The sequence below is a fragment of the Bombyx mori genome, chromosome 21, assembly GCF_030269925.1.
Source record: "Bombyx mori chromosome 21, ASM3026992v2".
NCBI lineage: Eukaryota > Metazoa > Arthropoda > Insecta > Lepidoptera > Bombycidae > Bombyx > Bombyx mori.
Genome location: NC_085127.1, coordinates 885,562 through 906,812, shown reverse-complemented (window position 1 = coordinate 906,812; position 21,251 = coordinate 885,562). Strand labels below are relative to the sequence as shown.

The 21,251-nt window shown below is 40.3% G+C and overlaps 1 protein-coding gene across 2 annotated transcripts; it reads left to right on the top strand.

Moving 5' to 3' along the window:
* The first annotated feature begins 484 nt into the window (after positions 1 to 484).
* On the top strand, positions 485 to 20,623 carry LOC101736706 (poly(A) RNA polymerase gld-2 homolog A). 2 transcript variants are annotated; one of them, XM_012689789.4, is made up of 10 exons: positions 485 to 843; positions 911 to 1,181; positions 7,266 to 7,451; positions 7,975 to 8,081; positions 8,990 to 9,167; positions 9,258 to 9,389; positions 9,476 to 9,604; positions 15,001 to 15,145; positions 15,822 to 15,937; positions 16,014 to 20,623. In XM_012689789.4, exons 2-10 carry the CDS (start codon positions 920 to 922, stop codon positions 16,148 to 16,150), a joined length of 1,392 nt encoding a protein of 463 aa, XP_012545243.1. In that variant the 5' UTR covers positions 485 to 843; positions 911 to 919; the 3' UTR covers positions 16,151 to 20,623. The 2 variants fall into 2 exon arrangements, with proteins under 2 accessions (XP_012545243.1, XP_004925449.2); XM_004925392.5 differs by having other exon boundaries at positions 7,975 to 8,093.
* Positions 20,624 to 21,251: the final 628 nt, after the last annotated feature.

Here is a 21,251-nt window from a genome sequence, read left to right as displayed (position 1 = left end):
TTTACTCCTGGCATTCCCGCCAAAAAATTCGAAATCTATTCGTAGGTACTAGTACCTCCCCAAAAAATGCTCCAATGAGAATTCCAAAATTTCCGAAATGACAATTGGTACATACCTACCTACTTCAAATATATTACAGAATTGATCTGTCAATTTCAGCTCCCTGATCAAATCCTCAGAGGAAGTGTGGAGGAAGTACTATAGTATTACTAGGTAGTGTTTACTCTGAGATGAGATCGAATACTTCTTGCCTTAGCAGAAAAGAGCTCACGTCATGTGACCTGCCTAAAATCCTGTTTCCCTTTATGCTCTAATAATTTAAATTATTATAAAATCATAATGGTTTTATTAAATTTGTAATAGAGAGTCACATTTGACAAAACAAATTAATAATTAAAATAAAACTAAGTCGACCTTCAATTTCTGGCTCAAAATAGAATCATCAAATTTTTGAAAATCTTTAAAATTAAATCACGTGTGACAGCTGAGAAATGACCGTCAGATGTCACTAGTTAGTGCTACAAAAGTCATGGCGGATTTTTTTCACAAGTTTTTATAGATTTGCCGTAATTTGTGGGTAGATTTATTACTACCGGCGTCGAAAAAAATTTTAATTCTCTTAACGGCAACAAGTAAGCGATTAGTGAAATCCAAAGTCAAAAGAACGGAAACTTTGATTTAAAAAGCGACCCAACACAAACGTCTCGAATTTCTGTGAATTAATGATAAATAAAATCGTTCCAATTTTTAATAGGACGCTACGGACTCTTAAAATAATTTTTTTTCGCCTACTATGACGCAATAGGCTGTAAAAGTGTGCCTTTAGATTAGCACTTCATACAGGTTAGTATGCCTTAAATGGGCTGAAATGATACGCCGGTCGAGTGCTTAAGTCACGGCTATTTTTCAGATATCAAAGATGAACGAGGGTGCGCCTGTAATGTTCCATGCAGGCGGTGGGTACGGTCCGGGTGTTTACGTGATGCCGATGGAACGGCCTCGGCAGTATGGGCTGGAGGTGGTTCCTACGAACGTGACTGGCACAGCTTCCCCCTCGACCCCGAGTACTCCACGTCGCTGGCAGCGCCGCGACCGACAGAAGGATACAGCATTTGGATATGATTCAGATGACTCCAGTTTGTCTAGCAATGCTTCTAGCTCCAACAAGTCTGGTGAAAAAGGTAAATTTCTCATAATTATCTTAATATTATTTCAAAGATCAATTTTCCTTCAAAAGAGTTAGTAAGTATGTACTGAAATTATAAATACACAATTCAAAATATAATTAGAAAAAATACAATATACCCTCATTACATGTATCTACATTAATTTGTTTCAATTCTAAAAACAATGTCAAATATAAATGACTTATTTCCCATTGCTTTTAATTATGGCTGTGAATAAGCAGTCCTCATTTTGTAGCAATACAACCATAGAAAAAACATTTTCAATACAATTATTATTTAATTTCTTAAAATTATTCTAAATTCAATAATCAATTAGAATTAATTATATTTCCATTTAAAACATTGTGTGCTCTTCTTAGAAATGGTTGCATTTTATAATTTAATAGAGTATACATGTTTTTCTTAAAAATAGTAAAGAATATTTATTGTTTGATAATTTTTATTTATTTTAAAACAACCATGAAGAGGAATGTCTTTAAATCAGACCTAAAAATTAACCTTATTACAATGCAATAAAGACTTGGCTATGTTCGGATTCTTATGTTAACTTGGGTTTAGATAACCATGTAACTATCTAACAAATTTGGCCCTGAAAATGTCAGAGATAAGTGAATAGATTTTATTGAATGTTGAAAAGCAATTTTTATGTAAATAAGATGATCAAAGTTTTAACGACATGCATGAATATTTTACCAAAATTAGTCAAATAATGTTAGACTACACTAGACAATACTGAACTTATTCAGACACGCCTGGCATGCATTCATCATCATCATCATCATCAGCAGCCTTTATGAAGTTCCCTTCAGCATGCATTGAATTCTCTTATGTATAATAGTATTAAATAAATAAAACTATAACTTCTGAAATATAATTCAAAATGATAAAGAATAGTGACTATGAAAGAACAGACAAACAATGAATACATGCTCTTATTATTGTACACCTTTAAAATTATATAGATGAACATAATTTGGTTTGATTTATTTTTGGTATATAATTGTTATGTTGAAAAATTTATTAACGAAAATCGACGAATAGGGAGTGCCTTGTGCTGCCAGCACGTGTATTTTATTTACTTTACTGTTTGTATTTACATCAGCTTAAAGTAATATTTGTCAAGGTTTGAAGGGGGATCCATTAGGGAGAAGGGAGAAGTCACGAATCCTTTGCACTTAATTAACATAATGAAGATAATTAACAATTGTTATCTTAAAAATAGTTATTTTTATTACAGTAAACATACTGTTTTTGTGTAAATGTAAGTACATTTATTTGCATTTAAATTTTTACAACAATTTGTTAACCATAGTTAATTTCAAATCTAATTAACTCTAGGTAACAAGGGTGATCATAAAACAAAAGATTAGTGTTAAAGGTTTAAGTGCAACTGAATAGATAACCATTGTATACAACACTGTGCTTGAGATGCCAAATCTAGGATAAGATATGACTTATCTTAGTATGATTTCAAACTGTTAAAATTGTGTTGATATGAGAATAAAACATTGCAAGGTTCAATCTATCTAGACCTCAACTTTGATTCCCACCAATCCATTATTTTTATTAAGTGTGATGGCAACATCAGACCAGGCTTGTTTTATTATGCTCATTGATAAAACGGAAGGAAGTAAGGTTGTTTGTTGAAGTATTATAAATGCCCTAGCACTAGGATGTATCTGAAGGTTATCATAAAATATATCCCCCTTCAAATGGGGTATGAAAAGAGGAAATTTGGTAGGTAGCTGATCTCATACACACCTCTGTGCGATAATAAAATAAAAAGTACCTGTTCATTCTTTAATAAAAATATTGTATATTTATGTGAGCCAAAAATCAGTCAAGACTTTGTTGTAATAAAGCTCAAACGTCTCTTCTAGTCTCGTTTGTTTCTGAGCGTCAGGAAGCATTCTGTGTGTTTAGTGCGAGTTTTTAACTTCTCGATCACGTAAAAGCGAACTCAAATTTGTATGGAGTTAGACGAGCGCCCCTAGCGGCAAACGTAGTGGAACTGTTCCAACTCCATACAAATTTGAGTTAACTTTTACGCGATCGACAAGTTAAAAAATTCACACCAAAGCAGAGTGGACGCCCAGCGTGCTAACTAACACTCTACTCATACCCAAATGGCTGTGTATTAGACATGCGTAGTTCCGGACCTAAATAGTTCCTGGAACTATGTCCTCATATGGAACTATATCATTCAATCCGAGTTGTCAAAATTAACATGTTCAGACAGTTCCATTTCCATTCCAAGTGTACTGTTATGCAGGAACTACGAACGCGTTGAACATGACGGACATGCGGACATGATTAGAGCATAGGTACCGCGCGGCGCGGAGGCGTGGCGCGGCGAGTCCACCCGAACGAGTCTCGAACCGACACGAGTCCACGTAAAGAGATAAGGCGACATATGGCACGAATACGAGAGAGTGAGATGGAGCGAGTGCATGAAACTGCGTGTGGAGCTCTTTCATATTACATTTTTATTAATATTGAAGTTATGCTCTACGACCTACGTGTTACAGTCGATAGTTGAATAAATTAAAATGTTTTGCTATGGATTTTGACCTTGACCATGCATCATTCCTACGAGCACTTAATCTTAAGTGTTTGTAGACCATTTCTTAGAAAATCATAATTCAAAATTCGAGAATTTTAAAACATTCACCACTTTCGCTATTCGGTATCTCGGTTATGGGAAAAAGGTTGTAAGGCTACAACGAGCTCAATTTACGTTGTATATCAGAATAACGTGGTATTTTAATTAACAACTGATAGGTTATAGTTTTCGGTGCATCGTACAATACCTACATTGAAAAATAATGAAAGTAGTAGAGTAGTTGAAATTATGACAAAGTAATTACAGTACATTAATAAATTATGCAACCAGCTGTAACAATGAACCTAAAACTAAAAACCTTACAAAATAATAATTACAATAATAATTGCCATAAGCAGCAATCTATTTTTATATAGTGCTTTTAAAAAGTTGTATTTTTAATACCTTTTTTGAAAAATATTGTGTAATTAATAATAACTTAATACGTGATTCGCTACACTACAAACAGCTACTAGACTTAACATGTCCGCGGAACTAAACAGCTTCAAACAGCTACTACTAGACTTAATATGTCCGCGGAACTAAACAGCTACAAACTACAAACAGCTACTAGACTTAACATGTTCGTGAAACTAAACAGTTCCGCGAACATGTTTACTGGAACTAGTTCCGACACTCAAAAGAACGATGTCATGTTCAATCCAGTTCCGAACATGATTAGCGCACGTCTACTGTGTATTATTATGGACACTTCCTATTTGGCGCGATTACACATTTTTATTTGGAATCCACATGAGTGTAATACGTCATTACTAGCACTCATAATAGTTCTTTTTGATTCACGTTTGAATGACATCACGCATTCTTGTGTATATCTCAAAATCAAAAATTTATCTAAACGTAACACTCAATTTACGCAGTTACTATTCAGGAAATTGTATGATAAGGTAAACCAGCATGTAAGTTTAACAGTGTTAAGTTCACGCCATACTGCTAATTTGAAATCGGCCATTTGGTAATATGTAGTACATATTTACGTAATGGTTGAAAGTGCTCACAGCTGCTACCGTAACTACATTTGTAAATGAATGCCTAATGTGCGTACGTGTCTTTAATTAAGAAATATGGTATTGAAAACTAACTATCATTCATCATTCTCCTGCCCTTCTCCCAGTCACCTAGGGTCGGCGCAACATGTTTTCTCCTTCCATACTCCTTTATCATATGCCATTTTTCACTCACTCTCCTCTTACACATATCGCCTTTCACGCAATCCATCCAATTCTCTTAGTCTACCTGTTCCTCTACCTCTATCCTCTTGATTATAGTCTCTATTGAAAGACCAACCATAAACTTAATATTTTTGACTGAATTGGTGTTGCAGTACTTAGCGCCCCAGACTGTTGCGCTGAGTGTCATTGGTTCGATTCCCATATCAGGCAAACATTCGTGTGATGAACAAATTTGTTTGCTTTTTATCTGGATGTTTATTATCTATATATGTATGTATAAGTTTACAAGTATGCTCCCAGTATGTGCCTATGACACAGAGAATTCTAGTTTGGGGCCGGATGATTTGTTCCCAGTTATTTATTTTGTTTAAAATTTGGCTTTACGTATTTTTTATTTTATATGATTATTTGGTACGTTGCTTAGGCAAACGAGCTCACGTCCTACCAGTGTGCTTAGTTTGAATTTTTTAACGTTCTCGATAGCGTAAAAGTTAACTCAAATTTGTATGGCGTTGGAAGGTTTGCCTGTTTGTCGCTAGGGGTGCCGTTCCGACTGCAAACAACTGAGTTAACTTTTACGCTATCGAGAACGTTAAAAAACTCGCACTAACCACACTGGTGTTAGATGGTGACTAAAAACATCCCAGTGTGGCTCTCAAGGAGAATGCCCTTCATACTGAAGATACACGTGGCAGTGAGTTGAAGGGTGGCAGAGAAGGCTTAGTGATCTCTCACTCTGGTTCCCTGGTATCTTACGACTAATAACTGGACCGTCAATTATCCTCAGTTTCTCAGACATTAATTAGATTCATTCAGACTGACATTTGCCGGTTTTTTTTATAAGGACGAAGTGAAAAAATCAACAAAGATAATGCCATTTGTCCATTATGTGGAACAAATTTAAAGAATAGTTGAATTATAATACTAAACTTAAAATTTAATCAATTTTTAGTTCTGATTGAAGCCTTTTCCCAACCACTTTACTGCTCATTTCTACGTTTGACCTGTGTAGATAAATAATGCGTATCGAATTTCATCAAGTAAACATTGAAAACTAAGCTTTTGTTTATGTTTATAATCACAGTCGGTCATGAAGTTATGACTCACTCATGTTACTCTTCTATTGAATATATTTCGCGATTGATAAGATTTGAAGTTGACCGACTCTTGCTCGATAGATCTTTTTTTATGAATGGCTGGTGTTTTTATATTCGTGAGGCGCCGGTGCGATTTGGAATCACTTTTAATGGAAAAGGGATCACTCACTGAACAGCCGGAGGCTTCGTTCGATGGATCGGACATATTGTTGTTAGGATTTAGTATATAAAGAAATCGGTTAAATTATTGCTACGCGGTTTTTGCTGGGCTTTTATATCCGCCTTGCTTCTCGGACCCGTCCCATACGCATTGCCTTTCGAACTTCGATCAGCAATAGTACTATTAGTACTATTTATTACTATATAGTTACTATTGCTGATCGAAACTTTCGAAAGTGTAACAGCGACCACAAGCACTAGAACGATTCGCAATACTCATTAACTTCTTTGTAAAACAAAAGACGTAGAAATACGCGTCCCGAGCTGCGCCGCAATGATGATGGCGTCGTCTCAATGCTTTGTTACTTGTGCAGTTCAAATACTCAACTGAATAAATAGAAACAATGCGCAAGTCAATTCAAGCTACAAAAGTAATTGTTCATTCTTCTTCTCAGTCTTCTTCTTCTCAGCACTCTTGGCCGAGTGGTCGTGGTCATCATTTCGAGTGGTGGTGCGCTTCACCAGACGACGCCTTCCTCGCGTACCGCGTCCCTTCTTGTGCACTCGTTGACGGGACCGTTTAGAGTTGCTTTTATTTAGTCGGTCCATCGTAACGGTGATCTGCCGCGCGGTCTTGTACCCTCAATCATGCCCTGCACCACAAGGCATAATTACCGCTAACATATACACATTTACTGGTGGTAGGACCTCTTGAGAGTCCGCGCGGGTAGGTACCACCGCCCCGCCTATTTCTCCCGTGAAGCAGTAAATGCGTTTCGGTTTGAAGAGTGGGGCAGCCGTTGTAACTATACTGAGACCCTAGAACTTATATCTCAAGATGGGTGGCGCATTTACGTTATAGATGTCTATGGGCTCCAGTAACCCTTAACACCAGGCGGGCTGTGAGCTCGTCCACCCATCTAAGCAATAAAAAAAAGACAACGTTTTCACACAAGGGTTTTCTTGCTGATTAGTGTGCGACAGAAGCTTTTAGACAGAGCTTCACATGTGTTATTTGATTGGCCAGGGGAATGTACGTCTAGCAACCCAGATCACACGGCAGCGGGGAACACGGCCCAGGTTCTGTACAACGCGCGGGAGTGGCGCGGCCGGCGGCGGGACGTGAGGCCGCAGCGCCGACTCGCACCGGAGCGGTTCTTTAAGGCCACCTATCCCTTTCAAGTTAAGTTCACACCGGATGACCTTTTAAATGGTGAGTCGAGCTTGAGTTTTGCTTTCTTAGATGTTTACAGGTTGAAAAACATCTTTGTCCAAACGGTTCGTTGATGTCCGCGAGGCCACACTCTGCAGTTTCGTAATTTTAAAATTTAGACTTGAATTTTTTGTATTCTTGAAACACATTGAAATGTACAGAGATAGGTTCAAATTAAAACGAAAATGTACATTAATAAAAAAAAAAATTATTATTTTAATCACGTGTAATAAATAATATTTTTTCCTCCGAGGTAAATTATGGTTCCATTAGACTTATGTATGTACTTACGTGTAGACAGTCGTCGACAGACAGACGTCGCGTGAACTAGAATTTCAATGAAGGAAACTATCCTACCCTTATTAAGCCGGTAGCACCAATTCGAGCGGACTCCCTCAGAACTTTGTTTTCAATTTAAATTGCAAGGCTGCGAAATTGAATTTTTCGTAAACCCTAATCCTACCGCAACTCTGTTTTCAATAACGAAGCGCTTTCGTAAATCCTTCCGACCGTCTGGTTGCAGGGTCCAAGTACGACACCCTGTCGCAGGAGATCTGGGACAAGTTCGTCAAGTCGCAGCAGACTGAGGAGACGTTCCGGAAGAAGATGAACCTTTGGAGATATCTATATGTCACTATCAAAGTAACAACTCTAACGTTTTTATACAATAAGTTGTGCGATTGGAATTTTGTGCCGAGCTGTCTGTATCCGCGGTGGGGGACAGGTGTCCGGAATAGTGGACAGGTGTCCACGGTGGGGGACAGAGGCCGCACTCGTTGTGCTTGGGAACATGTTACGATGCAAGCTAAACTTTCGCTTGCGTCCCCAGTTTGGCGGAGGGGGGTGGTTGGTCCATTTAAGACATCGAAAAAGAACAGAGTAATTCGGTCGTGTTAGGGCCAAACCCCATTAGTGCGTTGCGTTGCGACGTTTCATCGGATTAACGGACAAGAGACGAAGCGGGAGGGAGGGTGACGCGCTGCGCTGGCGGAGCTCTGGTGCGACGACGCCACGACGGAGAGGGTTTCATTGGTTGAGGGGTAAACTAGACGTGTGTCACATTTTTTCGATGTCGTGCGTCGACGTAACGCAAGTTTGGGATACAACCCATTGATCCGTTGGGACGACGTAACGCAATGCACCAATGAGGCTTGGCCCTTACTGTCGAGTGCACGGCTTAGTAATTTGACACGAATTGCTTCGTTTTTTTTTAATTGTTTATGGGTGGACGACCTCACAGCCCACCTGGTGTTAAGTGGTTACCGGAGCCCATAGACATCTACGACGTAAATGCGCCACCCACCTTGAGATATAAGTTAAGTACCCTTCAGACCGAAACGCATTACTGCTTCACGACAGAAATAGGCAGAGCGGTGGTACCTACCCGCGCGGACTCTCAAGAGGTCCTACCACCAGTCCACCAATTCATTTGAATTTTGCCGTCTCAAGCCCAGCGAGCTAGTAGCCTATTGCCAGTGTCAATATTTGTTAACGTGTTGTCGGGAGCGCGTCAGTGAGTGGTGGTGCGTGTGCCGCAGACGATATTCCCCCGCTACGGGCTGTACGTGGTGGGCTCCACCATGTCGGGCTTCGGGCTGGAGTCGTCGGACATGGACCTGTGCCTGCACGTGCGCGCGCACCAGCACGTGGAGCCGCGCCCGCACGCGCTGCTGCACCTCAACTACATCCTCGGCTACATCCGGAGCTTCGACCCCGGTCAGAGCTTTCATTCATGATGCCATTTGAAAAGTTTTAACCAGTTTGTTGTTGGTCTTCAACCGGTCCGTTTATTTACGACCCTGACAGGTGCGGAGCTGATCCAGGCCAAGGTTCCGATCCTGAAGTTCCGCGACGTCCGCAACGGGCTCCAGGTGGACCTCAACTGCAACAACGTGGTCGGCATCAGGAACACCGACCTGCTGCACTGCTTCTCCAGAAGTGAGTCACTCGCGAACGCTACGTATGAGGGAGTGATGAGGGAGTGGTGAGGTAGTGCACGTATCGAGTTGCCGCGTTGTGTGCAGTGGACTGGCGCGTGCGGCCGCTGGTGGCGCTGGCCAAGCTGTGGGCGCGCGCGCACGCCATCAACGACGCGCGCCAGCGGACGCTCTCCTCCTACGCGCTCACGCTCATGGTCATCCACTTCCTGCAGTGTGAGTACTATCTGTGTGCTACAGATGATCCCACCTAATTATTGTAAAGGTACTTTTCCTTTATTGCCTTTAAAATTACCTAAAATTGCCTATCTATATATTAATACGTGAAGCAAAAACTTTGTATCCCTTTTTACGAAAATTGCGCGGACGGAGAAGTATGAAATTTTCCACACTTATACATAATATAGAGAAGATAGTGCACAATAATAATTTTTTTTTAAATACTGCATAAAAGATACATTGATGTGCCTTTGGAAAACATACAGCATTGTATTATGAAGAAGCAGTGTGTACTTAGCTTAGATTCCTTGTCTATGTCCAACCATAGACAGTCAATTTAGTTCCATCTTTAGCCGCTAGGTGCTGCCAGCAAGTATAAAGGGAGCGCAGCCATCTTTGATCTTCATAGCGTTGTGTACTTTCGTACTCTGAAGTCGCAAGTCCACAAATATTTATTCGACTTCTTATTAATTGCAAAAAATATTTATTTTGTGTTTCTATGAGTGTTATTTTGCAATCATTACGAGTATTATTTACCAATCCTATCATCGGACGCCATGAATCACGCGTCATCTGTTGGAGGTGATGTTGAGTCAAGCTCCATAATTTCCGAGAGGGAAGATGTCCAGGCGAGACGCGATGGAGACGCCTCGCGTTCGAACAGCTCGTCAAGCGAAAAAGAACAAAAGGAGTCTCTGCGTAAGAAACGACGGGATTCAAAGGTAACGGTCGGTCTTCGAATCGGCTCGTTATCCCACCAGGTCAGTGACGTTGTAAATCTAATAATGCATCAACTGTGTAACAATTGAATGTAACGAAAATTGTTGTAAACAAATTGATCTCGTCAATACGGAAATTTTGACAAAAACACAACAGATTTAAACTAATAATCTTTGTAACATAATTACTGAAAACTTTGACAAATCGTCTCCGTCGTACAAGTTACCCGTAAAAAGCGTTTTAAATTGTATACGGAAAAAAGGGCCGTATGTATAGAAATAAGACGTCAAAGTTTAATTTCCGTGGTCTCTAACAAAGTATCCTGTTGCCAACGCACCACTCATTGAGGAATTTTTGTTTGATAATAGTAAATTGAAATCTATTCAGTCCCTCGGAGGGCTAAAATCCTATTTGTCACGATCTCGTACAAAAGGTAAGCCAAACATTATAAACAATCATAGTTCGTAACATCTGGCACAATCCAGAGGGGGGCAATTGAAGACACCGACGGGAGGCACTGAGTGCCACCAAAATTGTAATAATTTGTAAACCATGTATGGTTACCAAATACCGTAAAAAAAAAAAAAAAAAAAAAAATACCTTTTTCTGCGGAAGAAAAGCGACGGATCAATGCGTCCAATTTTCGATCTTCGAGAGTTGAACAAGGTCGTAAAGATAAAACACCTGTTTTCGGACACCTCGGTACCAAACTTTCTCCACCCAGGGGACTGGATGATAGAATTGAACATTTCTCAGGAATATTTTTCTAGTATCAGTCGCAAAATTTCGTCGATACTTCTTGAGGATCAGTACCAAGGTACCAGTATCAGTACCTCCAGGAAGGAATCGGTACCTTCTTATGAATTAGTATGAAATGACATGCCTACCCTTCGGTCTGGCTTCAGAGCCACACCTTTTTGCTTCTATAACATGCGGGTCGCAGAGACCTTGCGTGCAAAGGGAACTCGAGTGCTAGTGTCTACTAGACGACTTCCTTTTTGGTCGACCAAGACAAATCCAAGTTGAAACTTCAGGCTGCAGAAGCTTTGAAGCTTTTGGATTAACCTTTTTTGCTTACATAACATGCTAGGTCGCAGAGACCTTGCGTGCAAAAGGAACTCGAGTGCTAGTCTACCTAGACGACTTCCTTTTGGTCGACCAAAACAAATCCAAGTTGAAACTTCAGGCTGCAGAAGCTGTGAAGGTTTTGGATTATCTGGGCTGGCATGTCAATTTCCATTATATAGGGTGCTCGGTCGCTCGGTCGCGGAGATATTGCGTGCAAAGTCGAGTGCTAGCTTACCTACACGACTTAATCTTGTTTCACCAAGACAAATAAACGTTTTTGTTCCCATAGCATGCTCGGTCGCGGAGACCTTGCGTACATAGGGAAGTCAAATGTTAACGTACCTACGCGACTTTCTCTTGGTCCTTGAAGACAAATACACCTTTTTGCTTCCACAGCATGCTCGGTCGCGGAGGCATTGCGTGCAAAATCGAAGTGCTAGCTTACTTACACGACATGATCTTGTTTCACCAAGACAAATAAACGTTTTTGCTCCCATAGCATGCTCGGTCGCGAAGACCTTACGTACATAGGGAAGTCAAATGTTAACCTACCTACGCGACTTTTTCTTGGTCCATGAAGACAAATACACCTTTTTTGCTTGCATAGCATGCTCGGTCGCGGAAACATTGCGTGCAAAGGGATGTTGAGTGTTATCCCACCTACGCAAATCCCACCAGGTCCATCAAAAGAAGTCCAAGTTGAGTCTTCAGGCCACATAAGCTGTAAAGCTCTTGGATTATTTGGGCTGCCAAGTCAGCCTTACAAAAAATCAATTAGTACACTGGTTCAAGAGATGACATGTCTAGGGATTCGATGGAAAATTGCGAGAAATGAAGTGGCCACTCAACAACATCCTAGCTCAAACTCTGACGGAATTACATCAATCTATGCTAACTTGCAAATTTTCTTGCGAAGTTTCAAGAAAAGGGGTAAAAAACAGGCCATCCTGCATGTGTTAACAATTAAATGCAGTGCTGACGCGGAGCCACATGTTAGACATTGCCGATACACAAAACCAACCATTTCCTGGCAACGGAAGCTTCGGACATGTGTAGGGGTTACAAATGCAGTGCTGACGCGGAGCCACATGTCAAACATTGCCGAGACCCAAAACCAACCATTTCCTGGCAACGGAAGCTTCGGACATGGGTAGGGGTTACAATTAGACAAAATATTAACGTCCTGTCTATGGTCAGCTCAACAACAGAAACGGCTCACCCACAAAAGAGCTATTTGCAATGGTAGTGACAATCAAAATGAATCTGAAAGTATTTCACTAACGTTGACCTTTCGATTTTTAAACCTAAGCGATAAGTTCAAGATAACTGTCAGCTTATCTCTCGGGGAGATACAACATCATAGCCGACAGGCTATCACGAGGAAATCAACCTGCGAAATGGCACTTTTTACCACAAGTGACCACAAAAGTTTTTCGAAAGTGGGGTCATCCGGATATAAACCCATTCGCCGACCAAGATTGGATACCTTCAGCAGACCGTAGAGGATGCAACTAGCATGGAGAATTCCTCCTCTCAACCTTCTCCCCAAAGTACTGACTCACTTCAACAGTGTCTAGGGAACCTACCTGGTAGTGTTCCCAGACTGAGCGAAAAAATTTGGGTTTCCAAGCCCTCAGATCCCGAACGCTAGATAACTCGCACGAAATCCAAAACCTGTCTCCTCCACAGGTTAAACATTAACCCTGAAAGCTTAGAAAAGGGGGGGGGGGGAGGTTGTACAAATAATAGACTGGTCTAAACAGGAGAAGATTTATTGAAAATTAGCTGGTGTCAATCCACTTTGTCAGCATACTTACCAGCAACTAGAAGATGGTGCATATGGTGCTACAGTTTTAAAATTGATCCTAAGTCTGCAGATGTTGCCAAATTCTTTCTTCTTTTCCAAAAAGAAAATTTTGCCTATAAAACAATCCTTCTGCATCATAAAGCAGCGCTGTCGACTTTCTGTGGGCGAAATACATGTAGGACAGCAAACATTCTCAAGCTCTCTAATAAAAATTGCTATTTTAAAAAAGCCATCGGAATAGCTAAACAAAATTCAACTACTTATTACAATTTTACTAAGTGTAGTCCCATTCACATGAGATCCGAGAATAGTTCTAAATTGGTTTTCTTCAAACCCAGCCACCAGATCACGCCTCAATGTAGCTTGAAGGACACCAACAACCATGTTGCTGGCTACTGGACGCAGAGTTAATTACCTTACTTTGCTCAACATTTCTAAAGACAGTTTCTTTGATAACAGAGAAAAACATCTTTCTGATACCAGTCTTTGGGTCTAAAATTGAAATCCATTTTCGTCAATAATCTGCATAAGTGCTTTCTAAACATGAAACTAAAGACATGCCCGGTAAGATTCGTAAGGACTTTTTTCTAACTATGTGTGTTGTCACAAAAGCGGCATCCCGTACTGTAATTGGAAACTGGTCTTCGTTCAACCTTACGAGGTAATGGCATCAACGCATCTCTAAGAAGTTGTAGATCAGCAGTAGCCTCTGAGATGGATTGATAATGAACCAATGGACGAAATACTTTCTAGAGGCAATTGCAAATCATCCAAACGTTTACAATAATTATTGCCGAATAATAGAGCTTCGTAAAGATCCTCACGATTCTTTTTTTCAACACATTTACTTCTACATGATGTATATACATCATTTATACAATTTATACATTTTCTTGTACATACAAGATAAAATGTTTATTACAAACTTATAAATATTTTTTAATTATTGAATTAACATGGAAGTTAACAACTGTTTTTTCGATTTAATAATTATATAAATTATGAACATTATCATTGCGCTTCATAATTTTATTATGGCTTTACCTATGTCATCATAGCGTTGTGCTTAATAATTTCACCAGCAGATAACAAACACGTCTTCATAATACAATGCTGTATGTTTTCCAAAGGCACATCAATATTACGGTTTTACATAACAATAAAACCGATATTATGTGCCGAGAAGGAAAACATACAGCATTGCAGGAAGTTCTTCCTGGTGAAGACTATGAAGATCAAAGATGGCTGCGCTCCCTTTATACTTGCTGGCAGCACCTAGCGGCTAAAGATGGAACTAAATTGACTGTCTATGGTTGGACATAGACAAGGAATCTAAGCTAAGTACACACTGCTTCTTCATAATACAATGCTGTATGTTTTCCTTCTCGGCACATAATATCGGTTTTATTGTTATGTAAAACCGTAATATTAAATCAATAAAGAAAACGTTACACACACACTACATACCATGTATTTGACGCACACACGCATGCATACTATTTATTGTCTAACTTTTGTTGTTGACGTCTGTTGTCAAATTGAGAATAGATTAAATATTGTTTGTCTTTATTAATATTTTTTTATAGTACTACCTTGGCGAAATTTGTTATTAAAGAAGTATAAAATAGAATCATGTAAGTGTACAAACTTACAATTCCAATTAATTATAGTCGAATTTCGACTACTGCGGGGACCACTAGTAAACTCAAAACCAGATATTTTATAACAACATCGACCATTGACTTCAACATAGTTTGAGTTGAACAGCTGGAGAGCAGTGCGTGTCCCGGTGTTGCAGGCGGCACGAGCCCCCCCATCCTGCCGCGCGCCTGCGACGTGCTGCGCGCGCCCCCCCGCGGGCCCCCCGCCGCGGCCCCCCCGCACAGCCGCGCCACGCTGGGGGAGCTGTTCCTCAACATGCTGCGCTACTACGCCACCTTCCCGTATGTACAATAACAACTAACTTAACTAATTAATGCCTAATGATTTGTATATGTTTGTGAATTCATTATTTGGTATGTTTGTTTGCAACTAAAATCCTGAGCAACTTAACCGATTTTTATTGTTGATGTGAAACTTCTTTAGAATCGTTGTGATTTCAAACTCGATGAAACGAAAAAATTAGTCCACAGAGACACAAACATATAAATGTATAGGATCCAGCCGGCGAGAGAACGAGATAGAACACATTAGACGTTCTCAGTTTAGTGTTTTTTTTAATACAGCGCCATCTATGAGAATTTTTAATACTACTAACGTGTGTATGAAACCTCTTATAGTGAATTTTAATTAAGGATTATACGCGAAGTTAACATATCAATTCACAGAGGGCGCTACCTCATACTATAAAAGATGATTTACTAATGACAAAATTTTACATATTATTATGCCTACTTAGACATTTAGGATAATTGTATTTTAATTTTTGAAGGTTTCACTTCTACCACGCGTGAATTGCACACATGTTTTTTTATGAGTATTTCATCACTTAAATGCAGGACTGGGTCCGGCAGGTGGTGCTGCTGTCAGATTCCAGACAATCTAGTCCTTAGTGCAGCATATTCTTAAGACTAACTGGAAACCCAACTAAACAATGTATGTGCGGGTGTCTTGGCGCAGGTACTCGCGCATGGCGGTGTCGGTCCGGGCGGGCGCGCGCGTGTGCGTGTCGGAGTGCCGCGCCGCCCGCGCCTGCAAGAACGACCCGCACCAGTGGAAGCTGCTCTGCGTCGAAGGTACGCCCCGCCCCCCTGCGTCCCCGCGCGCCCCCCGCCGCCCCCGCCACTACACCGCGCCGCTTGCGTGTTGCAGAGCCCTTCGACCTGACCAACGCGGCGCGCTCCGTGTACGACCCGGACACGTTCGAGCGCATCGTGAGCACGTTCCGGGACAGCTACAGGCGCCTGTCCGCCGGCCTGCGCCTCGGCGACGCCTGGCCGCAGCGATGATACCGGCCCCCGCCCCGCCCGCACAGCCGCCAATGAACAATACATATAAAGAATAACTAAACGTGTAGCACATTCTAACAAGGTGCGGCGATTGTATCCATGGCTTAGACCGTGACTCCGTCACTTCGAGGTCGACCCGTCTGCGAGTGTACCCGGGAGGGCTAGCGGGGGGCGCCGCCCCGAATGCGTCCCCCCGGTGCCACGACGTACTAGGTTATTGCAGAAAATAGCTTACAAACATAGCTCCTAGCACTCACAGCTCCACTAAATACTAAATTATTATGTATATATTTTATGTGCACGTTTTTTTTATATTTGCCGTGCGGTACTTTAAAGGATGGTAATAAAATCTTGATGGAGTTTCCCAATCGGAGGGACAAGTGTGCAGCTCGGCGCCGGGACCCGCCTCTGAGCTTAGTGTAACTAGAGTCGCGTGGCAACCCCGCCCCCGCCCCCGCCCCCCGCCGCTCCATCCCCGCGACCCCCAATTAAACTTTAATAGATTTACTAGATCAAGTACCTCACTTTTAAATAAAGTTATTTAATTACAAATGGAATTGTTTATTAAAGAAATGTAAGTAGGTCCCGCGTGCGGCGGGCGGGAGGGCCCCGCTCTCCCGGAGAATTTTACTCAGGTTGTGGAAAAGTCACGTGTACTCGGAGATTAATTGTTCAGTCAAATAACGACGGGCCGATGTCGAGGGATTGTGTTTTGTTATTTAGTCTCTTTAAATGAAACTGGAGCACCGGGTGCTCCGCGCCGGGTCGGCTGCTAGCGGAACTATACAAAGGAACGGGGGGCGTGATCGACATTGTGTGCGCGCCGGGGACTGCGGGGCGGGCCGGGGGGACACGCACCCCGCCCCGCCCCCGCCCCTCCCCGCGCGTCCCGCCGGCGCGCTCCTGTGCAGGAAACGCATTCAATTGTACGAGTGTGTCTTAAATTAAAATGAGATAGTTTCATCCAAACTTTGAATAGACACATTAAGTACATTGAGAACAGTGAACCATTTCTCTCTTACTTTGGAACTGAAGACAGGCTCAGCGCAGCGGGGCCTAGCAGCTAACTGACGTTAGCAATGGCCGGCCAACCGCTCGCTAACGGCGATACCAACTCGATGAGCTAAGGAAGAAATGTTCAGTGTGCACTCGGCGACACGATCGCAATGTTGATACGCGCCGGCACGTGCCTCGTGTCAACTACATTTACTTACACTTAGGTATCGGCACAAGAGTCTGCTTACATCAGTACCGACGCTACAGTGTTGTATGCAGGACAAACTCTCGTCGGCTCGGCGCTCCGACCGACTAAATATACCGACCTGCTTACATACGTGTGGTTAACGTTCACAGAATAGTATTTAATTATCTACTTATAAATGAGAACTATAGTCTAGTTTCGACCTAGTCGAATAGCGTAACAACATAATTGTTATAGGATATTTTAAGAGATGAAAAAGATGAAAAGAATAATATGGCAATTAAAAAAAAGTCACATAATATCAAGTAAATCGGTAGAGAAAAATATTAGAAACGTCGCGGTAGTCGCCGGGGTCCGGCTCCGACCTAAGACTGAATTGTATCATAATATATTCGCCTCACTAGTATCGACGTCGACCCATCACTAGAGGTCCGCAGACGTGGCGACATGTTGCGTCCCAATACGTTTAATATTTATTTATTTTTTCGTTCTTTATAAGTTATTTTAATATATATATATATGTTTTTATGTACATAGTTAAGATAAAAAAAAACATTTTTAGTATCGTGTGCGTTTTGTAAATATGTGTACAGAGTAAATGACAAAAATAAATATATAAATATGATTATATTGGAATGTACCCGTCGACGGCTCGGCGCGGAGGGTCCGCGGGAGCCTTCACGAAAATTATGTTTGAAAGGGAAGAGGAAAACCGGCAGTCGTCAATGCAAATTGTAGTACATCGGTACGCCGTACAATGGCACGTGTCATTAACAATTGTCAACTTTAAAAGTTGCATTTATTTATTCTTCCTAATGTATGGGTGCTAGTAGTGAAACTCGCGTGATCCCCGCGGCGGTCCCCCCGGGACGGTCTCCACGCGGTGGGACCCCCGGGGCGATCCCCCCGTGGCGCCCCCCCGCGGCGTTCCCCCCGGGGGTCCCGCGGCGCGCGCCATCGAACCGATATGTTCCCGCGATGCGCGACGCCGGGCGCCGCGGCACACGCACTCACATTGTTACTCGGAATTTTATTATTTAGCTGTTTAGTACTTGTTTGTTTTTAATTTTGAATGTGTTATCGGAGTTAGTTAAAATTAAGATAAATCTATGGTAATGTTAGAAGTTATAATGAATGATTTAAAATCACCATCTTAACGTTGTCCCGCAGCTAATGTTGTTGTCCGAAGCCGGCTGTTTTATATAATAATAATGTTATTGCGTAAGTTTTATAAAGATTTTACACGAGCGGCGCCGCGCCCTCGAATAATACCGAGAGTACAATAAATAATGATTTTTAATTTAAAAAACGTGTTATTTGTAAGAAAAACGGTAAGGTTAGAAAAAAAAAGTCTCAAAAACACGATTCTAAAATAATAAAAAACATAAAATTCGAAGAAACATATAAAAATGTGAAAATAAAATAAAAAAAATAAAAATATAAAAAAAATAAAAAAATATAAAAAAAAATTACAAAAATAATTGACAGTCCAGAGTCAGATTTTAGTCGCATGCTCTTCACTTTTATATAAAAATTTGTTCATAAATCGCTATCTACAAATAAGTTTTATAGATTTGTTTAAAATTGTTTTAAAAAATTATGTCAATATTTACTTTAAAAAATACCTGAAATGCCTCATTAAATCATTCGCTTATGAATTAATTGTTCAATTAATCTTTCATCTGTCCCGTAACTTAATGGCTGTGTATTTATTTTAGATCATAGGAAAAATATCATCTCACTCTGACTCTGGATCGAAGTGTTGCGACACCAACATCTGTTGTTCTCTTATGTATAGTTCAAATTGGTAGGCATTAATATTTTTGAAGACACTTAAACATATATATATATATAATATCTATGCGATAATCTTTATGGGACAAAAGATGATATTTTTTCTATGATTCCATTATTTTGGTCTGGTGACTTGCAGAGCCCCCGCGCGTCCCAGACCCGCGACTTGTTCGAATATTTGCACTTATCAACCAGACATAAAGTGGTAAAACTTTAATAAGATCTAAAAACTAAAATATCTTCCCATAAACTTGGCTCAAATATTTTCAAGAGCTTGAAAAACGTTCATTAATCTTGAAAATCAAGTAGATTTGAAACCAAAATATTAATTATAAACCTATAATATAAAATGCATTTTAATCAATACAATAATTATATTTGTTTGCAAAGTCAAATTCATTCTCGTTTTGTAGAATTTGGTTTCAAATTGATCCGTGCATATCCTTCAATATACATATAATTTCAGTAAAGGAATCATGACTTCGATTTAAAAAAATCATTTGTAATTAAAATGTTACCTACCTACCAAATATATATATCTTGGTAAGTTTAGTCTTTAACAGTAACCAAAAGTGTTGTTTTGGGCGTGCTAGCAAAACTTGTTATATTGAAGCTCACCAGTGTGCTTAGTGCGAGCTATTTGTATTGAGTTAGAACAACTCCACTACGTTTGCCGCTAGGGACGCTGTTACAGCTCGATACAAATTGAGTTAACTTTTATGCGATAGAGAAGTTAAAAAACTCTCACTTAGCACACAGTACAATGCAAGCACCATTATGTGTGTGTGTGTGTGTTGTAGTAGAGGTGTAACTGTCACATTTCCAAAATAAATGGTGCTTAAAAATACGCCCAAATTGATAAATTATAATATGTAATACTAAAAAAGTTTGCAGTCTGGGTGACATTAAGTTGGTTGTTTTGGGGGGACAAACATATAACAATCACTGCCAAAAAAATTAAAATTGGGGATGGTAATTGGGAAGCTATTTAATTGTATTTATTCTACTGTAATATGTTTTGGCCTAAAGTTCAAAGTGCGTTTATAGATACTGAAAGCAATAAAATGTTGTGTCCATAAGTTTTAAGCATTAGATTTTTGAAGACCTAAGTAACTTCTATTGCTTTGTCTAAATATTATGTAACATGTCCACTAATATAGTTCATTAAAATGAAATGCAAAACAATTCTAGCAGGCTGTTATTTTGAACTTTTTAAATTACAGTTTACTTATCCTATTGCAGTTAATAAAACTGGTTAAATTGTGTTATAACAATCCAATTGTTTCGAACTCTCTCGTAGAAATTAATTGCGCCTCCTTCAATCGCTCATAAATTAGTAACGGAATGGTGGCCAAGTTCTACCAGAAGTCCGCCTTGTTGTTGCATTATATTTTGATGAACACATTGTATCTATCGTTGGACAAAATGAATTGTAAAGTGGATATTTGGAACTGATATTAAATAAAAATATACACAACTGTTGTCGTTTTTAATTGATTAACTGGATGGGTGATTTCACCCCACCTGGTGTTGTGGTTAACAAAGCCCATAGACAAAAACGTGAATGGCCTTGAGGCCTAGTTCAAAATCTCGATTTTTACAGTACTGGTGCTGCCCCACCCTTCAAACAAGCGCGTTACTGCTTCATGACAAATATGCAGGTTGATGGTGGTGTCTACCCGTGCGGGTCTATAAGACGCCCAGTAATTCGTGTAGTAATTAAAGCATACTAAAAAGTACCGATAATTAGAGACCCTAGCGGCATTAAATGCCTGATTCGATCTCGATTTTAGATTACACCAATTTAGAACCGGATATAAAAATCCAGTAGATATTGAGAGATACCAATAAAGCGAATTCGACCCGATAAAACAAATTTAATGCGTCACATGAATAAAACAAAACGAGTACAGTAACAACTACGTGTATAAGTTCTAAATAGTAATAAGGTAATAGTCCTAATTAATAAGCATGTGGCGCGGCGACGACACGAAAAGCCGTGCTGTTGGTGTGCAAAAGGGGTCGCCCTGTTCCACAGTCTCGTGCTCATCGTACGAGACTTTTCCGCCGTTCGTTTCAGTATCGAGTCGATGGAACTTCCTCCCT